The 18,926-nt window shown below is 45.5% G+C and overlaps 1 protein-coding gene across 1 annotated transcript; it reads right to left on the reverse strand.

The window, feature by feature from the left end:
• Nucleotides 1–466: 466 nt before the first annotated feature.
• On the reverse strand, nt 467–15,600 carry slc2a1b (solute carrier family 2 member 1b). The gene is made up of 10 exons (XM_029247641.1): nt 15,277–15,600; nt 8,220–8,315; nt 6,166–6,326; nt 5,797–6,037; nt 5,058–5,220; nt 4,696–4,883; nt 4,300–4,404; nt 3,930–4,031; nt 3,616–3,819; nt 467–2,661 (listed from the first exon to the last, which is right to left on the reverse strand). Exons 1-10 carry the CDS (start codon nt 15,292–15,294, stop codon nt 2,461–2,463), a joined length of 1,479 nt encoding a protein of 492 aa, XP_029103474.1. The 5' UTR covers nt 15,295–15,600; the 3' UTR covers nt 467–2,460.
• Between the last annotated feature and the right edge of the window lie 3,326 nt (nt 15,601–18,926).

Here is an 18,926-nt window from a genome sequence, read left to right on the forward strand (position 1 = left end):
GGGCTGGAGGGGGAGGGGACACCCCCAGGACAGGACACCAGTCCATCTCAAGGCACCCCAAGCAGGACTCGAACCCCAGACCCCCTGGAGAACAAGCAGGACCCAGCCCAACCCACCATGCCACTGTGTCACCATGTCCCCCTTTACTTGTAGTCATCTAGCTGAATTTTCTCCAAAGGAAAATGTGAGATGCAATGCTTGGTCAGTACTGTCCTCTTGTGGCCACAAGCTGGTGGTGTTACACACAGATTTTCTACCACCATCCGCACAGGACAAGGCACAGCTGCTTCATGCTCCGCAGCACCACTGTCACATACCATACGGAATAAACAATGGGGTCATGGCAGCAATAGATGCCGATATTCTATGGTTATTAACAGTGCAAATTTGAAATTCCAACCTGCCGATACAGACCGTCTTAGCCAGTTAGTTACCAAACCCCCCTCCAAAAAAACACCTCGACACCTTTTATGTGTGTTTTGTATTTATTGAAACACCCGACTACCATACTGCATCTTACAAAAGAACAAAAAAAAACTTGGCACATTTTAACACTCAAGATCTTTCTTTGCCTTTGCTCTCTGTACAAAGGTTTGCTTTCTTTTATTTATACACCCAAATTGAAAAATAAACTAATAAATTACACATCTAATAAATATCCAAATATCCTTCATCGACAGCAGTAAAAGTGGAATTGCAGTTAAACACACATTTACAAAAGAGAAAGGCAGAAATGGAAACCTGGAACTACAAGAAAAAAAAAAAAAAGTGCTGTACAAAAAGGCTGTTCTATTCACATCCGTCTACAAAACCGTTTTTGCTTTGTCTTACTCTACCTGTATTTCACACTGTTTATACTATTTACAAGTGTTTGGGGGTGATGTCTGGATTGATAAACACGATACACACGGTGCAAGCTGTATAGACAGTTAAAATTAGTTTCAGTCAATTTTCTGTGGATGATAAAACGATGGGTTTGACTCCGCTAATACGGTGACGTTTGTTTACTTTCAGAAATGAACACAGGCATATCTGCATCTTTGGTGCTACTAAATTTCGAGTTTCCCCATTGCTAAAAGGTGGTACAAATCACAGTATTTTCAGTCTCTTAAGGGAAACTGGACTGGGGGAGGGGGAGGTAAGAGATAGTCCTCTTATGTCCACACCTGAATACAACATCAAGTGTCCATTGGGTTGGAGACATTTCATTATGATGGTTTGGGGGACTTGGAACAGTCAGTAACACAGCCGTTAGCGGGTATAAGAAAGAAAACCGAACACTGCCCTGAAACCCATCTCGCAACTGCGCGCCCTCCTACATGTCTCACTGCATGTTGTCCTGTCCTGAGGTCAGTGCAGTTACTGGGGGTCACAGTGTTCCTCCACCTACGAAGGACACTGGGAAGAGTCTGGAAAGGCTAGACAGTGCATACGTTTGGTCCCTCCCTCTTTGGGAGCAAAGGGGCTTACATTCATGTACAGCATTTCATTCATTTGCTGGTGACTTTGACAGTTGCATATTGTGTCCAGAACCGCTGCTCTGCATTCTTAACGTAGTAGAAAGTCCTCATACATTCAATGTGGCTTGTGCTGCCATTAGCAGTTTCATAACAAATACAAGGTTGTATGGGTGTTGTAAAGGTGTGAGCTGCAGGGGCAGAGGCCAAACCCAATCCTCATTTTGCCCTGAAACAGAGGCTGAAGGATCACTTCAGTTTTTTTTTTTTTTAAAAAAAAAAAAAAACCCCACCATGAAAACATTCCTTAAAAATTGCCAAAACATGTTTAAAAAATTGTTTTGAAACAGTAAAACTAAACAGTGGTCCCCAGAGACCCTGCTATATGTAACAGATTCAACGGTAAAATGGTAACACACCATCATAGCAGGCTTTAGTTCATTTCATGGACAAGTTATACAAACAAGCAAATGTTTAAAATATTAATTCATACAGCTAAGAATGTGAAACAGTATTTTGTAAAAAAAAAAAAAAATCACATCATTTGAAAAAAGCAAATGAAGTCTTGAGCAGTGTAAGTTGCGTAATAAATAGTAAATATAAATAGGTCTGCTTCCTCAACTGTCGAGAAGAACAAAAACCTTATGGATCTGGAAAGGCGGAGTGCTGAAAATATACTGCAAAACTGAACCAACTGAGCAAAGCTGCGAAAGATGTGGGCGCCAATTGTAACGGTGCTGCTCTTCAAAGCTCTAAGGAAGGAAGACATGGAAATCAATCCTCCTTCAAAAGATTAGAGATTAAAAAAAAAAAAAAGGCTGAATACTCCTTAAAGTCACCTCCCACCCTGGTCCCGATCAAGTTTTTTTCTTTTTCCCCCCACAGCAAAGAGGGAAACAAACTAAATAGGCTGATTCTTCCTTTTCTACTGAACAGAAATGAGTTGTGACCAGTGCTGTCAGTCCATCAGTAGTTCTGATCCAGAATGTGCTCCTTCAGCCACTCAGAGCTGGGAATCGGCACCTAGGCTGTTGAGCTCCTCTGGGGAGTGCTTCTCGGCACCCGAGGCCGCTGTCTGGCGGAAGCCTGATGAGATCTCGTCGAACGTCCGCCCCTTGGTTTCTGGCACCTTGAAGTAGGTGAAGATGAAGAAGCCGAGCAGCATCACAGTGAAGATGATGAAGACATAGGGGCCGCACAGGTTCTGCAGAGAAGAGGAACAAGTTCAGAACAACGTACAGAAGCAAGGGAACACACATTCAATTCATTTTTATCGAGCGTTCTTCTCGTGCAGTAACAGAGTGCTTTAACACAGGCATAAGGCAAGAAAAATAAGTAAAAATCAGAACAAAGAAACAAAGACAGTTGACTACAGATTATCATAATATAGTAGTTTTATAGTGCTATAAGTATGCCTACTGTCCTCAGAGGAAAGGAGCAAAAACTCCCAACCTGAAAACTGAGGGGGAAAAAACCTCCGGGGGTCCAAGGGCCAGTGGCTGCCCACCTCTCTAGGCATTCTACATTAAATAAGATGTCTAAGCCAGTTTTAGAAGTAATAATGGGATTGTTGCTGTATGGTAACTTGATTACACGTTACATGTTAAACTATGAATATGCCTTCATTCAAATTTAAACCCTGGGAATTTTGCAAGGCCCCTCAACTCAGGAGACTCAAGCACACCCTGCTATCTGTCATGGTGGGCAATATATCCTAGCCTACCCTAGAAGCAGCATGTGTGAGCAAGGGTACACCCTGGTGGGCAGTCACATTGCAGGGCAGTCACACATTCGTTAATGTAGAACAGGCAATTCACACTCATCAGTTCCCATGAAACACATCTTTGGACTGTGGGGCAAGACTAGAGCACATGGAAGAAACCCACATGCACATGGGGAGAATATGGAAACTCCACAGTGAGATGACTATGCCCAGAAGCATTAAGGCACCAGCACTACCTGCTGCACCACCATGCAATGTATCCAAGTTCTGTGGAACTGCTTTGGTCATTTTGGAAAACATGTAGCTTGTGTACAAAACAGTATCAGTGCATGCTTTGAAATACAGCCTGTGTCAATGCCTCTAGCCCTTTATCAGTCTGAACCTCAGACCCCCTTCAGTTTGGATCGCCAGTTTGATGTAGATGAAGGTCCTCACCGCAACGTATGGGAAGCACATGCCCACAATGAAGTTGGCCGTCCAGTTAGAGCACCCAGCCACGGCGATCGCCGCAGGTCTGGGACCCTGACTGAACAGCTCGGCCACAATGAACCACGGGATGGGCCCCGGGCCCATCTCAAAGAAGGCCACGAAGCAGAAGATGGCCACGATGCTCACGTATGACATCCACGTTAATGTTTCCTGTGGAGGAAATAAACCAAATTTATGAATACTGCTTGTCATTAAGGAATGAAAATCAAGCCTTTGACCTCTTTTTTTTGTAAATTAATGGACAGATTAGAGGCCCGTACCAGCAGTGCCAACGCAATGGTCATCAGGACAGCAGAGCCAGCCATTCCTAGCAGCCCCAGGAGATGAAGGGATCGTCTCCCGGCACGCTCAACTACAAACAGCTGGAAGAGAGCAGGAGTTAGAGGTCACTTCCACAGTCAAACAGTCCTTGAAGGAACTTTTGTCATTTACAAAAAGCTGTTGTCCAGCCAACACCCCCTCCATGTTATAGTTGCCCAACATATCAAATTGCAGAATTAATCCAGTAGTAATGGACACAGGACCATTCCATGAAACCCCAGCTGGATCACTGAAGTCAACAACTATGTAAAGACACTTAAGGCCTTGGACGGTTAGGCATTTGCAACAGACTTCCTTCCTGCGACTTACCGAGACCACAGTGAAGGCTGTGTTGACTGCCCCGGCACCGATGGTGGCGTAGACCGGCTGTGCCACCCCAGCCTTGGTAAAGATGTCTGTGGAGTAGTAGAACACCTGAAAGATGGAGAGAGAAAGACTAGGTGTCACATTTAGCAGGAATGACATATACCAGGGTAAACTGTGTGCCAAATACATGGTTGTTCTGTCTGCATGCAAGTATCAGTTTTTCACTAAGCTTGTAGAAACACTGATCCCATAGACTGTAAACCAGATAGCATTTTAAATTCTTAAAATATGGACATTTGTCTAGTTTTTGAGCTATGTAGGGAATCACTCACTATATGCGAGTGATGTGTGAACTGCGTGCATGCATGTTTGGGAACTGAGGACCAGAGTGACACTCACAGCATTGATGCCTGACAGCTGCTGGGAGAGTTGCAGAACGATGGCGATCAGAATAGGCTGGCGGTACAATGGCGAGCGGAACAGCTCCGGGATGGTCACCTTCTTCTCCCGCATCATCTGCCGACTTTCCTCTTTCATCTCCTGCATATCAGCGCTCACATCCGTGGCGCCACGCAGCTTCTTCAGCACTGGGGAGGTACGGGAGGGTGCAACCAGTCAGTGATTGTGGTAAACTCTGAGGAGTGTGAAAGAGTCCTATTCCACATACCTTTGGTGTACGTTATGAATACTGCGTGTGCCTGGCACACATTGGTTCTGTAGTTTGTGGCCATGTGCGCTGCTGACTTAAGGCTAAGACTTACCGCTTTTGGCCTTGTTCTCCTCGTTGCGGTTGATGAGCAGGAAGCGCGGGCTCTCAGGACACAGCGGCAAAAGGCCACATTGAATCAGGGCTGGGATGAAGGTAAAGCCCAGTAACAAGGGCCACCAGGTGGCATTGCCCATGATGCTCTCAATGCCAAACACCTGATGGGAAGGGAGTACATTGCAAAGGTTTGTTAGACCACTGGAAGCAGGGTAGCTTTTACACACACACACACACACACACACACACACACACACACACACACACACACACACACACACACACACACACACACACACAGTCTGAAACCACTTGTCCCATACAGGGTCACAGGGAGCCGGAGCCTAACCTGGCAACACAAGGCGTAAGGCTGGAGGGAGAGGGGATACACCCAGGACAGGACACCAGTCCATCGCAAGGCACCCCAAATGGGACTTGAACTCCAGACCCCCTGGAGAGCAGGACCTGGTCCAACCCACTGCACCACTGCACCGCCCCCCGGGGTAGCTTTTACATTTACATCTATTCATTTAGACGCTTTTCTCCAAAGCAATGTACATCTCAGAGAAAGAAACTTTTAGAAGAATGAGAGCCCCTTTGCTGAGGTGTCTTTAGCCATGCAGGTGCTCCCACTGCTATGTAAACAGTGGGTTTTAGGAACTGCATAAATGATATTCCAAAGAAGCTGTTCAAGAGGAAAGTTATGGGAGGTAGGATGTCATAGTTGTTACCCTTACCTGAGCCAGAAGGATGCCAATGACAACGCCCAGTTGGTGGAGGGTTCCCAGGGCCCCGCGGAGTGCGGTGGGTGAGACCTCCCCCACATACATGGGCACGAAGCCAGTGGACAGTCCCGAGTAGAGCCCCACCACAAAACGGCCAATTATGAGCATCTCCCAGGAGGCTCCCATCTTGGAGAAGCCCATGAGGGCAGCAGAGATGAAAGCCAGGGAGTTGGCCAAGAGCATGGAGTTTCTCCTGCAGTGGGGTAAAGAAGTTGGGCCATCAGATATGCTCCTTTAGTCAACATCACTCTCACTTGGAGGCACAAAGAGGGCTAAATCTGGGAGGAAAGAATGGGGCGCAAGGTCGACGGCTCACCATACCTGCCAAAGCGATTGACAAAGAGGCCCACGGAGAAGGACCCAAGCATGCCCCCGATGGAGAAGATGGCAACTGAGATGGCCCACAAGGTGGTGAGCTGATTTTCAGTGATGGGCTCCTGGTAGCGGTCAAACCAGGTCTCATTGTAGAACATCTCAATAATCTAAGGGAGAAGAAAGACCGTGATTCAGCAAACATGAAGACAGGTTTGAAAAACCCCACTGGATATCAGCTTAAAGGTGGAAGTGGTTGGGGTGGAGGGGGGCATTCCTTGTTGCAAGAATTCCTCTCTAGTCATAATACAGCAGGGGAAGCTGATGCCTTCGGATCCAAAAGGTTGCAGTTTCGAACGTCACCTACAGCTGTACCCTTGAGAAAGGTAAATAACCAAACACTAAACTGCTTTGGAGCAAAGCATCAGCTCGACTGAAATACATGTAAATATTTCACAAGTTCCTGTGGTGCAATGCCTTCAGGTCCATGCCTGGCCGGTAGGGGGAAGCACAGCACTTTGTTATACGTCCCGTGAGCTGCTCGGCAAGTGCCGAGTTCCCGCCCCCAGCTCCAGCTCGTGATCCGGTGTTGACAAACAAGTAGCAGGACGGCTGTGGACTGGCTGCTCCCTGTGGAATGCACAATGTGTCCCAGCCGCTCTTCCCCAAGGTCACGCGCCTCCGCAGCCCTGTGGCATTAGTGTGCCACTTAACACTGTCGTCCCAACCACTCCCCCCACCAAGCTTGTTCCCGTCACCTCCATATCAAACATACCTTTAATTGCCCTTCTCAGGTTCCATCGATTATATAAAAGTATAGAACAAATTAATACAGGCCCAACGCACAGTGTTTCACCATGGTGGGCACACACCTCCCATCCCGTAACTCTTCCAAGGAGAAATAAGTTTGTACCATTCTGAGCACCGAATGTACACATGGACAAAGTCTTTACTTTTGAGTCCTGCACCAGCTGATACACCGTCCTTCACTGCAGGCTGGTGGGGAATAATAGTTCAGAGTTGAAGTCCGGGGTTTAAACAGGGCGGATTTAGTTGTATTTGTGTTTCGGCAAACTGTGGCTCACATAAGACGGAGCACATGATGGAGACCTGTCAGATGTTTACGTGCAGCCCTTTCCTTTCCTAATCCGTGTTAGTCGTGGTTGCACAATCTAATCCCATTTTAACATCTAATCCCAGTTCTGGACTTCCTCACATTTAAAGGCCAGGAACACTGGAGGAACTTCCTCCTTGTCAATAAAAGGCTCTGCGAGGTGTCTGAAGAACTACTCAGCCTCCAACAAGGGGAGTGCCACTAGAGGGAAACAGCAGATCCAAATCCCTCAGCCCCCCAAAAAAGATGGCTCTTCCAATCAGCACATCAGAGTCCACTTCTACCTTCATGACTTCTTGCTGTGATGAGATGAACCGAAGCAACACATCCATCTCACCCACTGAAGGAAGTGTTGACCCTGACCTCCCCGAATCTCTACCGAGGTGCGACCGGATCACAGCACAGTTAGTGAGAGACTGGAACTGCCCCTAGTTCCGGTGTCTGGAATGTGGCTTTATTTGTATATCCATTAGTAAAGGATGTAGGCTTGGAACCTCAAGTTCAGCAGTTCAAGCCCCGCACAACTGCTACAGTAAACTTTTGCAAAATACCCTAAATTTCTCAAGTGTATAAGTGTGTCAGATATAGTAATGTACTTTGGAGAGACACATACGCTATGTAATAATAAATGGATAAATACATAACACCCAGATCAAAACCCTGCAGAACTTAATGACTAGTTTCTTTTTGACATGCTTCAAAATAAGCACTCTTGTCACTTCTCTGGCCTTTCGAATGACGTTGAAGGCACATCTGATGGCCTTCAGACATTTGACATGGTCTCGGAGCACATGGGCACTTGGAAAAGATCCCCAGAACTATTATTAGGCTGTTCTCCTGTGTAGCTCCGAGTGCCTTGGCTGACCCAAGCAGGTCAGGCTTCACGGTGGAAATGTCTACAGGGGTAAATCCATCCACCCATTTCCCGTAACATTGCAAGCGTCCTTACCTTTTGAGGTGCGTTGATGACCCCAGTGTTGTACCCGAACTGCAGCGAGCCGATGACGGCCGTGCCCACCGCCAGCATCAGCTGACATGTCACTTGCTGCAAAACACAAAAACAGGTGGTTAAAATGGATTGTTTGCAATTTCTTTGCATTTTAAAATGTTTGCATCTATGAACAACCTGAAACAGATTAGCAAGTTGACTGATTTCTTCATTTAGCTGATGCTATTCTCCAAAGTGCCTTACAATTATTTACCCATTTATACAGCTGGGTAATTTTACCAGAGCTATTTAGGATAAGTACCTGGCACAAAGGTACTACAGCCGGAGGTGAGATTCAAACCTATGACCTCTGGTCGACAGGCAGCAGCGCGAACCACCGTGTTACCAGCTGACTTAATTCAGAACTGTCAATCAAAATTTGAATATGAGCAAAACCTTATCATTGGGAGGGGGGGAAGGGGCTCAAGCCAAACTGCCCCTGCGGTCAGTCACCATGCGTGTTCCTCTGCGCTCGATTCAGTCCCAGAAAAGGGGGTCCTGGCAGACAAGATGGCTAAGAATACTCTGTATTCTCTGGGCCTGAAACCCTCCTCATCACCTTGCACATTGGCAGCTTCCATGGCGGGAGTGAGCACTTTGAACTCGCTAGTGACCCATACTAGAAACAGGACACCCATTGGCCTTTCAGGATCTGACCCTTTATCTGGGAGACAGGCCACAAAGAGTAAAGGAAGAAGCTGCTTGAGGTTATGGTCTTGTTCAAAGTATTCTGGCTCAGATTCTGCACATCTCGAACTTGATCGCCAGTTTCCAGAAATACGCGGAACAGGCTGCAATGACGCCAAGGCACACGCATTTCTACAAGCTACGTCACACCAAGGAGTTGGGTGTGCAGAGGGGATCTCTGCAGTTCTGTAACCGTTTCATGTGATCCCTGGTTCCGTAACCAGTGAGGGGCAAACCCATTGTTTTGTTTGAAAAATTGGCACACTTAGAACACATCATACTCTTCCGGGCAAAAGCATCCAAATATGGTTAAAGCATCCAGTTTCTCTCTTAAAGAGACAGCATCTTGCGCAAAACCTTTGGCGCCAGTGCGCTGGAGGACTTGGAGCATGTGGAAAATATTCCTTTCACATAGACTGTACTGAATACGGTCTGGGAAAAGCAGTAGAACTCACTGACCCCCCGCCCCCCCCAAGCTTTGGTGCCTCCATCACTGAGCCTTTCCTTGATGTCCATGCTCATGCTGCTGTGGTTGCGCTACTTTACATGCAGTCATTTAGCTGACACTTTCCTCCAGTGATTTCCAATGTTTAGCGACCTACAGTTCCTCACACCATTATGCCATGCATGGTGGGGGGCTTTAAAGGTAGTGTGCCCATCACCTAGCGTGATGTGCTTTTATTGCTCCTACAGAAGTCCCATTCCTTTGCTGGTCGGCTGGTCCCGACTCCTGACTGAACGGAATGAACCCCTGTGTGTGGCAAGGAAATGGGGGATGGGGCCACACTGAGCTACACATTTAGACTGAGGAGGGGCGTGTTTAGGAGTGACGATAAATGGGGGTGGGTGGTGTGCGCGCACGCGCCCAGGGCCCAGCTCGCAGGGCACTGCTAGCACAATCTTGTGCGGGGGGAGGGCTCATATAAACAAGGCACTGAGAACCCTTTTATTCTGTGGAGGGGGAGGAATGTGGATTTCCCTTCCCCGGCAGCCGGTAAAGACGGCTCACGGAGGGACGACGCCAGCTGTCCTTGAAAACATCCCTGAACGGAATCCTGGCACTTTAGGAACAAGTCCAACAGCAAACCCAAACCCAGCAATTGTCCCATTTCCTACTGAGATGATCAGAGTGAAATAACACCCCCCCCCCCCCAGTACTGATGCCGAGCTCCGATTCAGTTCACGTGAGCCCTGAAAAGAAACATCGTTGGAAGCAAGTGAATTAAGAACGAACGCAGAGATGCAGACAGATGTAGATATTTCGGCACAGATTTCCTTTGCATCTCAGCTCCAGCACGGAGCGGAAGGTGGATTTTGTTCTGCACTCAGTCGGGGGAGGGGAAGAGCAGATGTGTGTGAAGACGGGCGTTTTCCTGGTACAAGCGTGCGACTCTTGTCGGGCCAATGAGAGCGCGCACAGCTGGGGTCATTGGGTCCGCAGCAGGGTTGTTTAACAAGTCCGAGAACAGCGTGCGCGCAGCGTTCGCTCAGGGATTTCGAAGCGCCACGGGGAAGGTCCTTAAAGGAGCCCAACCCGTACACTCCAGCATGCATCGCAACAGCTAGAAAACATCCTTACGGCAAACATGGAGAAAAATCAAAAAGGCACATGAAAACCAGTCATACAGTTTCAGTAAAATTACTTTATTGGGGGCAATGCAGGCATTCCAATAAAGCAATCTCCGAGTTTACAACCTGCCCAACCTCAAACTCGTCTACATCCAACACCCATCCTGTTTGGCAGTGGCAGCTTCCTTAAAACCAACTTTATTGACCTTTATTTAGCAGCTACCTTTGTCCAAAAAAGGATACGCAAGGGTGGCCACCTTCGGTCGGACTCATGAAGCCTTGACGAGAAACGTTTAGTTTGTCCACATCGGTGGGCTTCGCGAGACACCGCTGCACCAGATGTAAGCAACACTTTAAACTCTACCCTACCCGCCGGGGCTGTGAGCCAAGTGCGATTGTACACATGGAGCAGTTCTTCCATCCTCCGCAACACTTTGGAGGCTCTCCCGAATCTTGGAAACAGGAGTCCTGCCAAAGGCTGGAACATCCATATCGTGTGGCTGTGGACATGTCCCAGCTTGGAGCAACACAGCGCTACTCGAGAATCGAGCACTATGCGGAACTGAATGTGCCGAACACATTTTGAGGCCTTGGGTCGATTTAAAATTGATCTCGTATTAAATGCCTCTAAACCTGTATGCTAACGATGGGTAGTAATGCGTTTTAATGGTCAAAACAATAAAAAAAAATGCAGTTAGTTTCTACAGTAGTGGGTCACCTTTAAAGTGAAGCTTTTTTTTTTTTTTTTTATTTACTTCTCTGGATCCAAGTTACATCTAAGTGAAAGATATCGCGTACGCTTCGACGGCCTGCATTCTTTCCATTGCGGCTTGCGAGCGCGTGACTTTTTGCCGAGTCACAATGACAGCGCCGCGTGGCTAGCTGAGGTCCACAGCATAGCGAGATAGGTGATAGCAGTGGCAACACCAAAATAAGCCATCAAACACCTGTCCAAGACAGCTCACACCTCAGCGCCATTGTCCCTGCAACTCTTGTGTAAAGTAAATTAGCTGTACAATCTCTGCTTATATAACAAGGCGATGTGCAGAGTCACCGTGAGCTTTGTTTTGTCTCGTTGATCAGCAGGGAGCACAGAGACTATGAATTTGTGATGAAATTAAGGGGAAAGGGGCCTTTGTGTGCCGTCTCAAAGGGTTGGGTGCAATGCTGCTGAAAGAGTCAGCAGTTGCTTTTCGGTGAAGGGACTGTTACATGAGCTTCAGTGGAGCGTCAACTTCCAGGATCAGAAGAGGAAACACTTGTGCGTCAGGCTGTACGAAACCATGGGGCAAGACGCTGTGAACAAACTGGAGCGTCCCATGTTCAAGATGCTCCGAGTAGTTGTTTTAAAAAAGTTCTTAAAGCCAGGCAGGATGTTTACACAAAAGTCTTTCCTGTTCTCAACTATGTGTGGTATTTGGTCATTTATACAAGTACCAAACTTCTCTGCTGGATGATTCCTGAGATTCTTCTCCATTTCTTCATCAAAACTGATGAGGGATCATATTCTTTGGAAGATACCAACATTGACTTACTTTATTCTTTAAAAGGTGTTTACAGCCAGTTATGGGCACCTTCCCCTTTTTTTTTTTTTTTTTGGAACCCAAGCTCAGCAGATTAACAGGAAAAAACATGGTGCCATAAAACTAAATCCAGTTTAACACCCCACCCCATCTGTGCGCCAAACTGCGCCAGGAGTAGACCGTCACTTCGCTCCCTGCCTCGAATTTCACCAGGAAACTTGATGTGGTCTGACGCTCCCCCCCTCGCCTGACTCTATACAACCAATCAGGGTGGATGTCTTTATTGTTCCCAGAGGAAATTTATTGTCCACCAGAAATACAATCAATCTCTGAATTAACGCTCTCCGACGAGTCGTCTCCATGAACCTGCACTGTTCATTGTCTTCGCCTACAGAAGCTTTCTTCCTAGCCTAGAAATCCTGGAAGTCCAGTGCAGAGGGCTTGGATTTTACTGCTATGGTCATAGTACAAGGTTGTGAGCTGGCAGTAGGTGTGCCAGTGACTTCCTGCAGAGATGCTAATCATCCCACCTTAGCTGTGTACACAATGGTGCTACGGATGCAGCTGGTGGGGGGGGGAAAAGGGAGGGGGGGAAAAAAAAAAAAAAAAAAAAAAAAAAAAAAAAAAAAAAAAAACCCTGCAGTATTTGTATAAAACCACGGGTGACAGGTTCAAACCCCTGGAGGACAGCTGCTTTTCTGTTCCCATATCGTCACTGTACAGGTAAACTCTGAAAGCAGATGCACTATGAGTCTTGAACGTGTAAGAAATGTGTTAAAGATACACACTGGATCCTTTCACTGGTATTTGAGCCCATTGGATGGAGAATGAAGAACTTGTTTTGCTTCAGAGGACATCTGAAAAAACAGGGCTCTCATTAAGCACATCGATTGGATGCGAATAACTAAGCCAAGTGACCCGAGCCAGCAGAAGGCCATTCCCGCTGCTTTGCAATGATGTACTGTATTTTTCATAATTAATCTGCCCTTTTCAATTATGCTCTCCCCACAATTCCTAATCCCCTTCAGTTTTTACTTTCACATAAATGTCATTAGACCTCATTAGGCAAGACTGACAGTTACACAAAAAGACATACAGCCATGGCGAAGTCATGTGGAAAAGAGCAGCCATTACTGCTGCACCGCCTTGTACATAATAAAATGAAGGCTCTCGAAGGGGGAAAAATTGGAATAGTCAGAGATTTAAGATTTGTCAGAAGGACGAAGTGCCAAGCTTTTACAAAACCAAGGTGAAATCGGATTAATGCCGCTGTACATGAGTGGGGGGGGGGGGGGGGGATTCCACTGCTGCTCAATTACTTCCTTCTTGCTACTTTTAAAAAAAAAAAAAAAAAAGATTTGGCAGAGGGGGAAAGATGGAGACAGACCCCTCACAAATGCGTCATGTCTCACAAGAATTTTAATCAGTTCTGTTTACTCAGGTGGGTCCTCACCAACAACACCCTCCTTCAGACACAACAGTGAAAAGACACAGCGACCGCCAGAACCTTCATTGCGTTGGTTAAGAAGCAGAGGACAATAGTAATGCAACTGATGACTATATTTGGGACCAAAAGGCTACATGTCAGACAGACAAAACACTTACTGCACTTTTAAAACAGAGTACCGCAAATTCCTTTAGTAAAAAGAAAACATCCTGTTAGATAGGTAGAGTAAAATGTAACTTTGTACTGAACAAGCTTCTGTGTAAGCCTGATTTATTCTGCACTTACAACAATTATTGTAATGAAATTAAAATAAGGCCTTTAAGTCAGGCTTGAAGCTTAATTCAGTTTACAGCCATGCCCATACCAGCTTCTTCATAGTGAGTCATCAGGGCAGTGCCCTGTGGAAACAACAGGTGCTTTTGGCAGGGCTAAAGCTAATATTAACAATTCAAGAGAGATCATTTTGCTTAAAGCTGTGGGCAACATTACACATTCAAAGAGAATGAGTAAGAAATACATTTGTATTTACTTTAGTATAGTCACAGTGGTTGGAAGCACTGCCAACCACTGTACTCTCTTGCAGGGCTGCAGGGGATAAAAACCTTCATGTGACCTTACACATGTGCACACAGGTACCATACTTGTGACACACCCACAGGCACACAGACACGCAAAAACCTAGACTTTGTCAATGGGGACTGGAGTAGGATTCTTCATGTGGGTGTGATGGGTTGTAAAACACTTCTATGACAATATGGCCCATATAAACAGGTTAATGGTGTTGGACAGGCAGACCAGTCATGATCTCACGACACTGATCAGTAGAGCGCCACGCAAGAGCGCAGTGGACCGATGTACAAGGCAAAGCCAAAGCCTGGGCCTTATCCTTCAGAACCACACACCAAGACTTTTTTTTGAAGCCCACGCCTGCCAGAATGACACACAGGGATCAATGGACAAGTTGGTAGGGTAGGGATTGATAGTGCTCCTGTCAAGGTTCCTGCTCTCAATCCCACTCCTGCTAGAATATCCTACAGAACACTTCTGAACCTGTCTTAACAAATGTAAATTGTCTTGGACAAAGGCAAGGTGGTCTCTGGTGGCCAACAGCCCAGCATGGGGTTCTTCCATCTACCGCAGCAGCAAGGACATCACAATCATTGACCGTACTCAAGCATTCTGGGTAATATGTGACCGACAGAACCGGTTATCGCAAGAGACTGTCGCGAGATGTCACAAAAATCTTGGCACGGTTGAAGGAAATGCATCGCCCTAGACAAGTCTATTTTCTGTGTCATAGTTCACATTCCTGCAGGCCACATTACTTTAATGCAGTAAAGTCAAGAGATCCAACACTGTGGGGGGGAAAGTTGGGTGGAATGTGTAACCAAGAACTTCTTCCCCATTAATACTATTAAATCATCAAGTAATTCTCAGGCTATGAAGACTTCCCCCCCCCGATCTCCGACAGGACTCAGTCACCAGCGGTGTGAAGTAGAGCTCGTTCACGTGCCACTCCGCACTAACGCCATAGGTGACGTGACAAAGGCAGAGACGTGAGATACGTGCGCGTCGTGGCTCCGCCCCCTCGCCCGCAATTCGCCGGAAACGCGAAGCCAGGAGAATGTGGTGCCTGGTAGCCAAGGTTACACAACGACGTTACGGCACCGACTGCCCCACTAAAGGAGATCACGTTCATTCAGATTTCTTCACTAACAGAGTAATTCTAAAGGCGCCGTGTGACACAGTGAGTGACACGCATTTCCTTTTTAGTAGCGATAGACCATCTTACCTTGCCGCTCGAATCCATGATGATGATCAAGCTCGAAGTTAAGATGCCTTCAGGCTTCTTCCGCTCAAAGTGCTGCTCCGCTCTGAGTACTAAAATATCTCTCTGTCTTGTCTTGAGGATATAAATATAAAATATAGAGCCTAAAAGTACAAATTAAAAATAACGAGTTATTAATAAAATACGGTTATACTAAAAACGCCTTGACAGTCCACAGCTCATCGAAATCAACTTTCCGACTAAACCTGAAAGTCTCTCAGCAGTTTCGCGCCTTATCCGAACTAAAAAATTGTCGTGTAGCACACCGCTCAAATGCTAGTTGGAGACGGCGAGAAACCGGTGAATATAGGTTTGCCTGGTCTCTCCTGATTGGCTCCTGAGTGGCCGGGGCGGTTCTCTCGGAGGTGTGTACGGGGGCCTGCTGCCTTTGTCGAGTTCCTATTGGACATGACGTTAATGGGGCTGGACCTAAGAGGAGAATGACGCAACTGCGTGCCTTGAATACGGTTCCATGGAAAAAGGTCCCAAAAAAGCCTCGGTTCATTTCAATACTCATTTTATGCACTATAATGTTTTGTTTTCAAGTGTTCCGAACAGTGTATCCACTCATATGATATGGGTTAAACTGAAACGCTGCAGCTTTTGCAAAGTTGTCATTTTTACCTTTGAGAAAATAACCAGTGACGATGCGCGGTGTTCAGAAGGGGGCGCCCGACCAGTATCATACTGAGTATGAACCGCCAGGGTCGGTCTCGCGTTAATAAACTTGAGTAACTTAACAGACTAAACCCTCTCCGAGATTTTGAAATTTCGTTGTTTTCCTTGCATAAAGGCCAAGCACAAGTTTCCGTAAAAAAATGCGAGCTAATGACGGAAGGGCTCGTAAGAGACGCATACCAGCTCCTCCTGGGGAGGTCAGAACCGTACGTACCGCGCGCGCGCGCATCTTCTCTCGCGCACGTCCAGTCCGCACTTCTTTCCCAGGCAGGGCTCTTCAAAACATACTTTTCCCAGATTATGCTTAGCTACGCTCATTAATCTTTAATAAGCCTCCGGAAATTGTGCAGGATTCTTTGCCTCTGTTATGAAATATCTTTGAAAGCGAGTAAGAGTAATGAGAGAAGTGGGAGATGTGGGCTGACTTGCCCCCTGGCCCTGGAACAAGGGACACCTTTCTTTCTCCAGTGGACCCCTGTACCTGTGGTGGACCCTTTCAGCCATTTCGTAGCGAGAGCACTCCTTGTCTAACAATATTAATATGATCATTTTGCTACAGGCACTGAAACCACCTGCATTTAATTTTAATAAACTTCAATAACTTAATGTCGAGCCTGATCTCTCAAATCCTGACGTATTATTTTGTTTTCCTAATATAAAATTCCAGAGAGAAATTCCCATAAATGCGGTGCGAGAAGGTCAGAAGGCATCCTGAATATTTTGCATTGTATCCTGGGTTCACGCTCAAACCAAGCTTCTGATTATGGTCGGTTTCTTTTATTAACCTTCTCTTTGTTTATGATTATGAAATTATTTGAGAATTAACCCTACTGGGTACTGGGGCATGATGTGACCTCTGTGGCCAAAAGCATATTTCTCTGTTAATATTTTTTCTTGGTTTTCTTGTTTTTGAAGTTAATTGGTGCATTTCCATAGATTAAGATACGTTTGGACTGCAAACAGATCACAGCAAGGTCACAATGGCCCTAACCTTGGATTAACAGTGTTCTTTAGTACTTTGTACTGAAACACGGAATGAGTATGAGCACTCTGATGGGTGAAACGATGCTACAATGGACTTTTTAGAGATGCAGACAGATGGACATAACCCGAAAGACACTGAATTAGGACTGATCAACACAATAGACTAAATTCTTAGACTTGTTGTTTGTGTAGTTCTGGTCTTAAAAGACTCCACAAGCCTCATCATGGTACATTGTACTTTTGATGTTCATCAAAACAAAGTTCACCAACAAAGTAACAAATACTTTTCTTTCTACAACCAAGATATTGTTTCATAATTGCTCCATGCTTATTGTATTTTAATTAGTTTCAATGTACTGTATGTACATGGCAAGACTGGAAAAAAAGATTTCATAGCCATTTCTTATTTTCGTTGTGCAATGATGTAGAATTAATGAGGTACATTTTCTTGTTTTCCTCCTGTTGTTCCTCTTGTTTTATCAGTGAAAATCTTCAGAAAAGCATCCATTTCAGAAATTTGTTTTATTTGTCTTTCACTTGAATTATATCGTTTATCAGAAATTCTGTCACGAGATACTGGACACCATAACCTTGAACACAATTTCTTTGCAGAAAGAAATTCAGACCTTCAGATCCACTGTAAATAAAATTAAGACATTATTTAAAAGTTTCAGGTATAAAAGCAAACTGTAGCACAATAACTGCCCTTATGGTACCTTGCATTCAAATACAGAAAAAGTAAATGTGCTCATCAATGTTTATTGTGGTAACCTGGTAAAATAAATATTTGTTAACAAGAAAATAAATTAAGCTATGTTCCTGCCTTTTGTTTGAGCCGGCAGGGAGGTGTCCGGTCCAAGTACACGTGTCAGAAAAGAAAATAATTATCGACAGGGAAAAGGAAAAAGAATGCTTGTGTATGGTTCAAATGGAGATGAGGATGACTTTAAAAAGTCTCCGGAAATTATGCAGGATTCTTTGCTTCTATTATGAAATCTCTTTGAAAGCTAATAAAAACAATAACAGCCAGACAACCAAACAAAGACCTGGGAGATGTGCCATGCAGGCTGACCTGCACTGGGGCAAATGGAGCAAATTGGGCACCTGTCCCTTTCTCTTGAGAAGACTTGTTCTCGTGCCGCACCCTTCCATCAATACGGTAGTGAGAGTGGTCCCTGGGAACACTCGAATATACTTTAGAGAAATAATATGATCATGCGCCAGATGTTCTTACAGAAGGATACACTGTAAGTGATCATGTTTGGAGGGTCGCTTTTAATATATCTAAATGAAATGAAACGAGTGACAGGGCAATTTTTTTTTTTGTTTTCAACAGCTGCTTGTCCTGATCCGCGTTGCAGGAGTCTGCAGCCTGTCCCGGAATTATTGGGCACAAGGCTGAGTAGGGGACACCCTGGATGGGACACAAGTTCATCGCAGGGTAGCCAGAACAATGACAGAAGAACATATGACTTATGTACATGATCGTTATAGGATAGTCTATTATGTAAGTTTGTATCCCATCACATTTCTAAAAAAAATTTACCAAAATGTCAGGAATGGCCTTACCTTTTTGAAAACATAACTGAGATGTCCCTAGAAATATCCCCTGAAGGAGTATTGGAATAAGGTCAGTTCTGTGAATTAGCCTAAATAATCAAATTTAGACAAGGTCATGCTCCACATGTCCCTCAACACATCATAAGAACACGTACCAGTACTTGCTGCTACTGTATATGATGTAGAAGCCATATTTGCTTCTGTCTGCCAATAACAGAGGACTGCCTGACACACTTTTTGCTATGCAACATTAACAGGAAATTATATCAAGAGAATTTTGAGAAGGTTGGCTTATTTCTCATAATCAGAAGGGATCCTAAAATGTACATAAAATGTATGTTTGTCACTTAGCTCTAGCTCTGAAAAGCCTAGGTGTGCTTGAGTTGCATTGT

This window comes from Scleropages formosus, chromosome 22 (assembly GCF_900964775.1).
Source record: "Scleropages formosus chromosome 22, fSclFor1.1, whole genome shotgun sequence".
Classification (NCBI taxonomy): domain Eukaryota; kingdom Metazoa; phylum Chordata; class Actinopteri; order Osteoglossiformes; family Osteoglossidae; genus Scleropages; species Scleropages formosus.

Coding starts and splice junctions, on each gene's coding strand:
- slc2a1b (XM_029247641.1), bottom strand. Junction 6,327..8,219: donor TCATCAACGCACCTCAAAAG/GTAAGGACGCTT, acceptor CTTCTCCCTTAG/ATTATTGAGATGTTCTACAA. Junction 6,038..6,165: donor TTTGTCAATCGCTTTGGCAG/GTATGGTGAGCC, acceptor ACCCCACTGCAG/GAGAAACTCCATGCTCTTGG.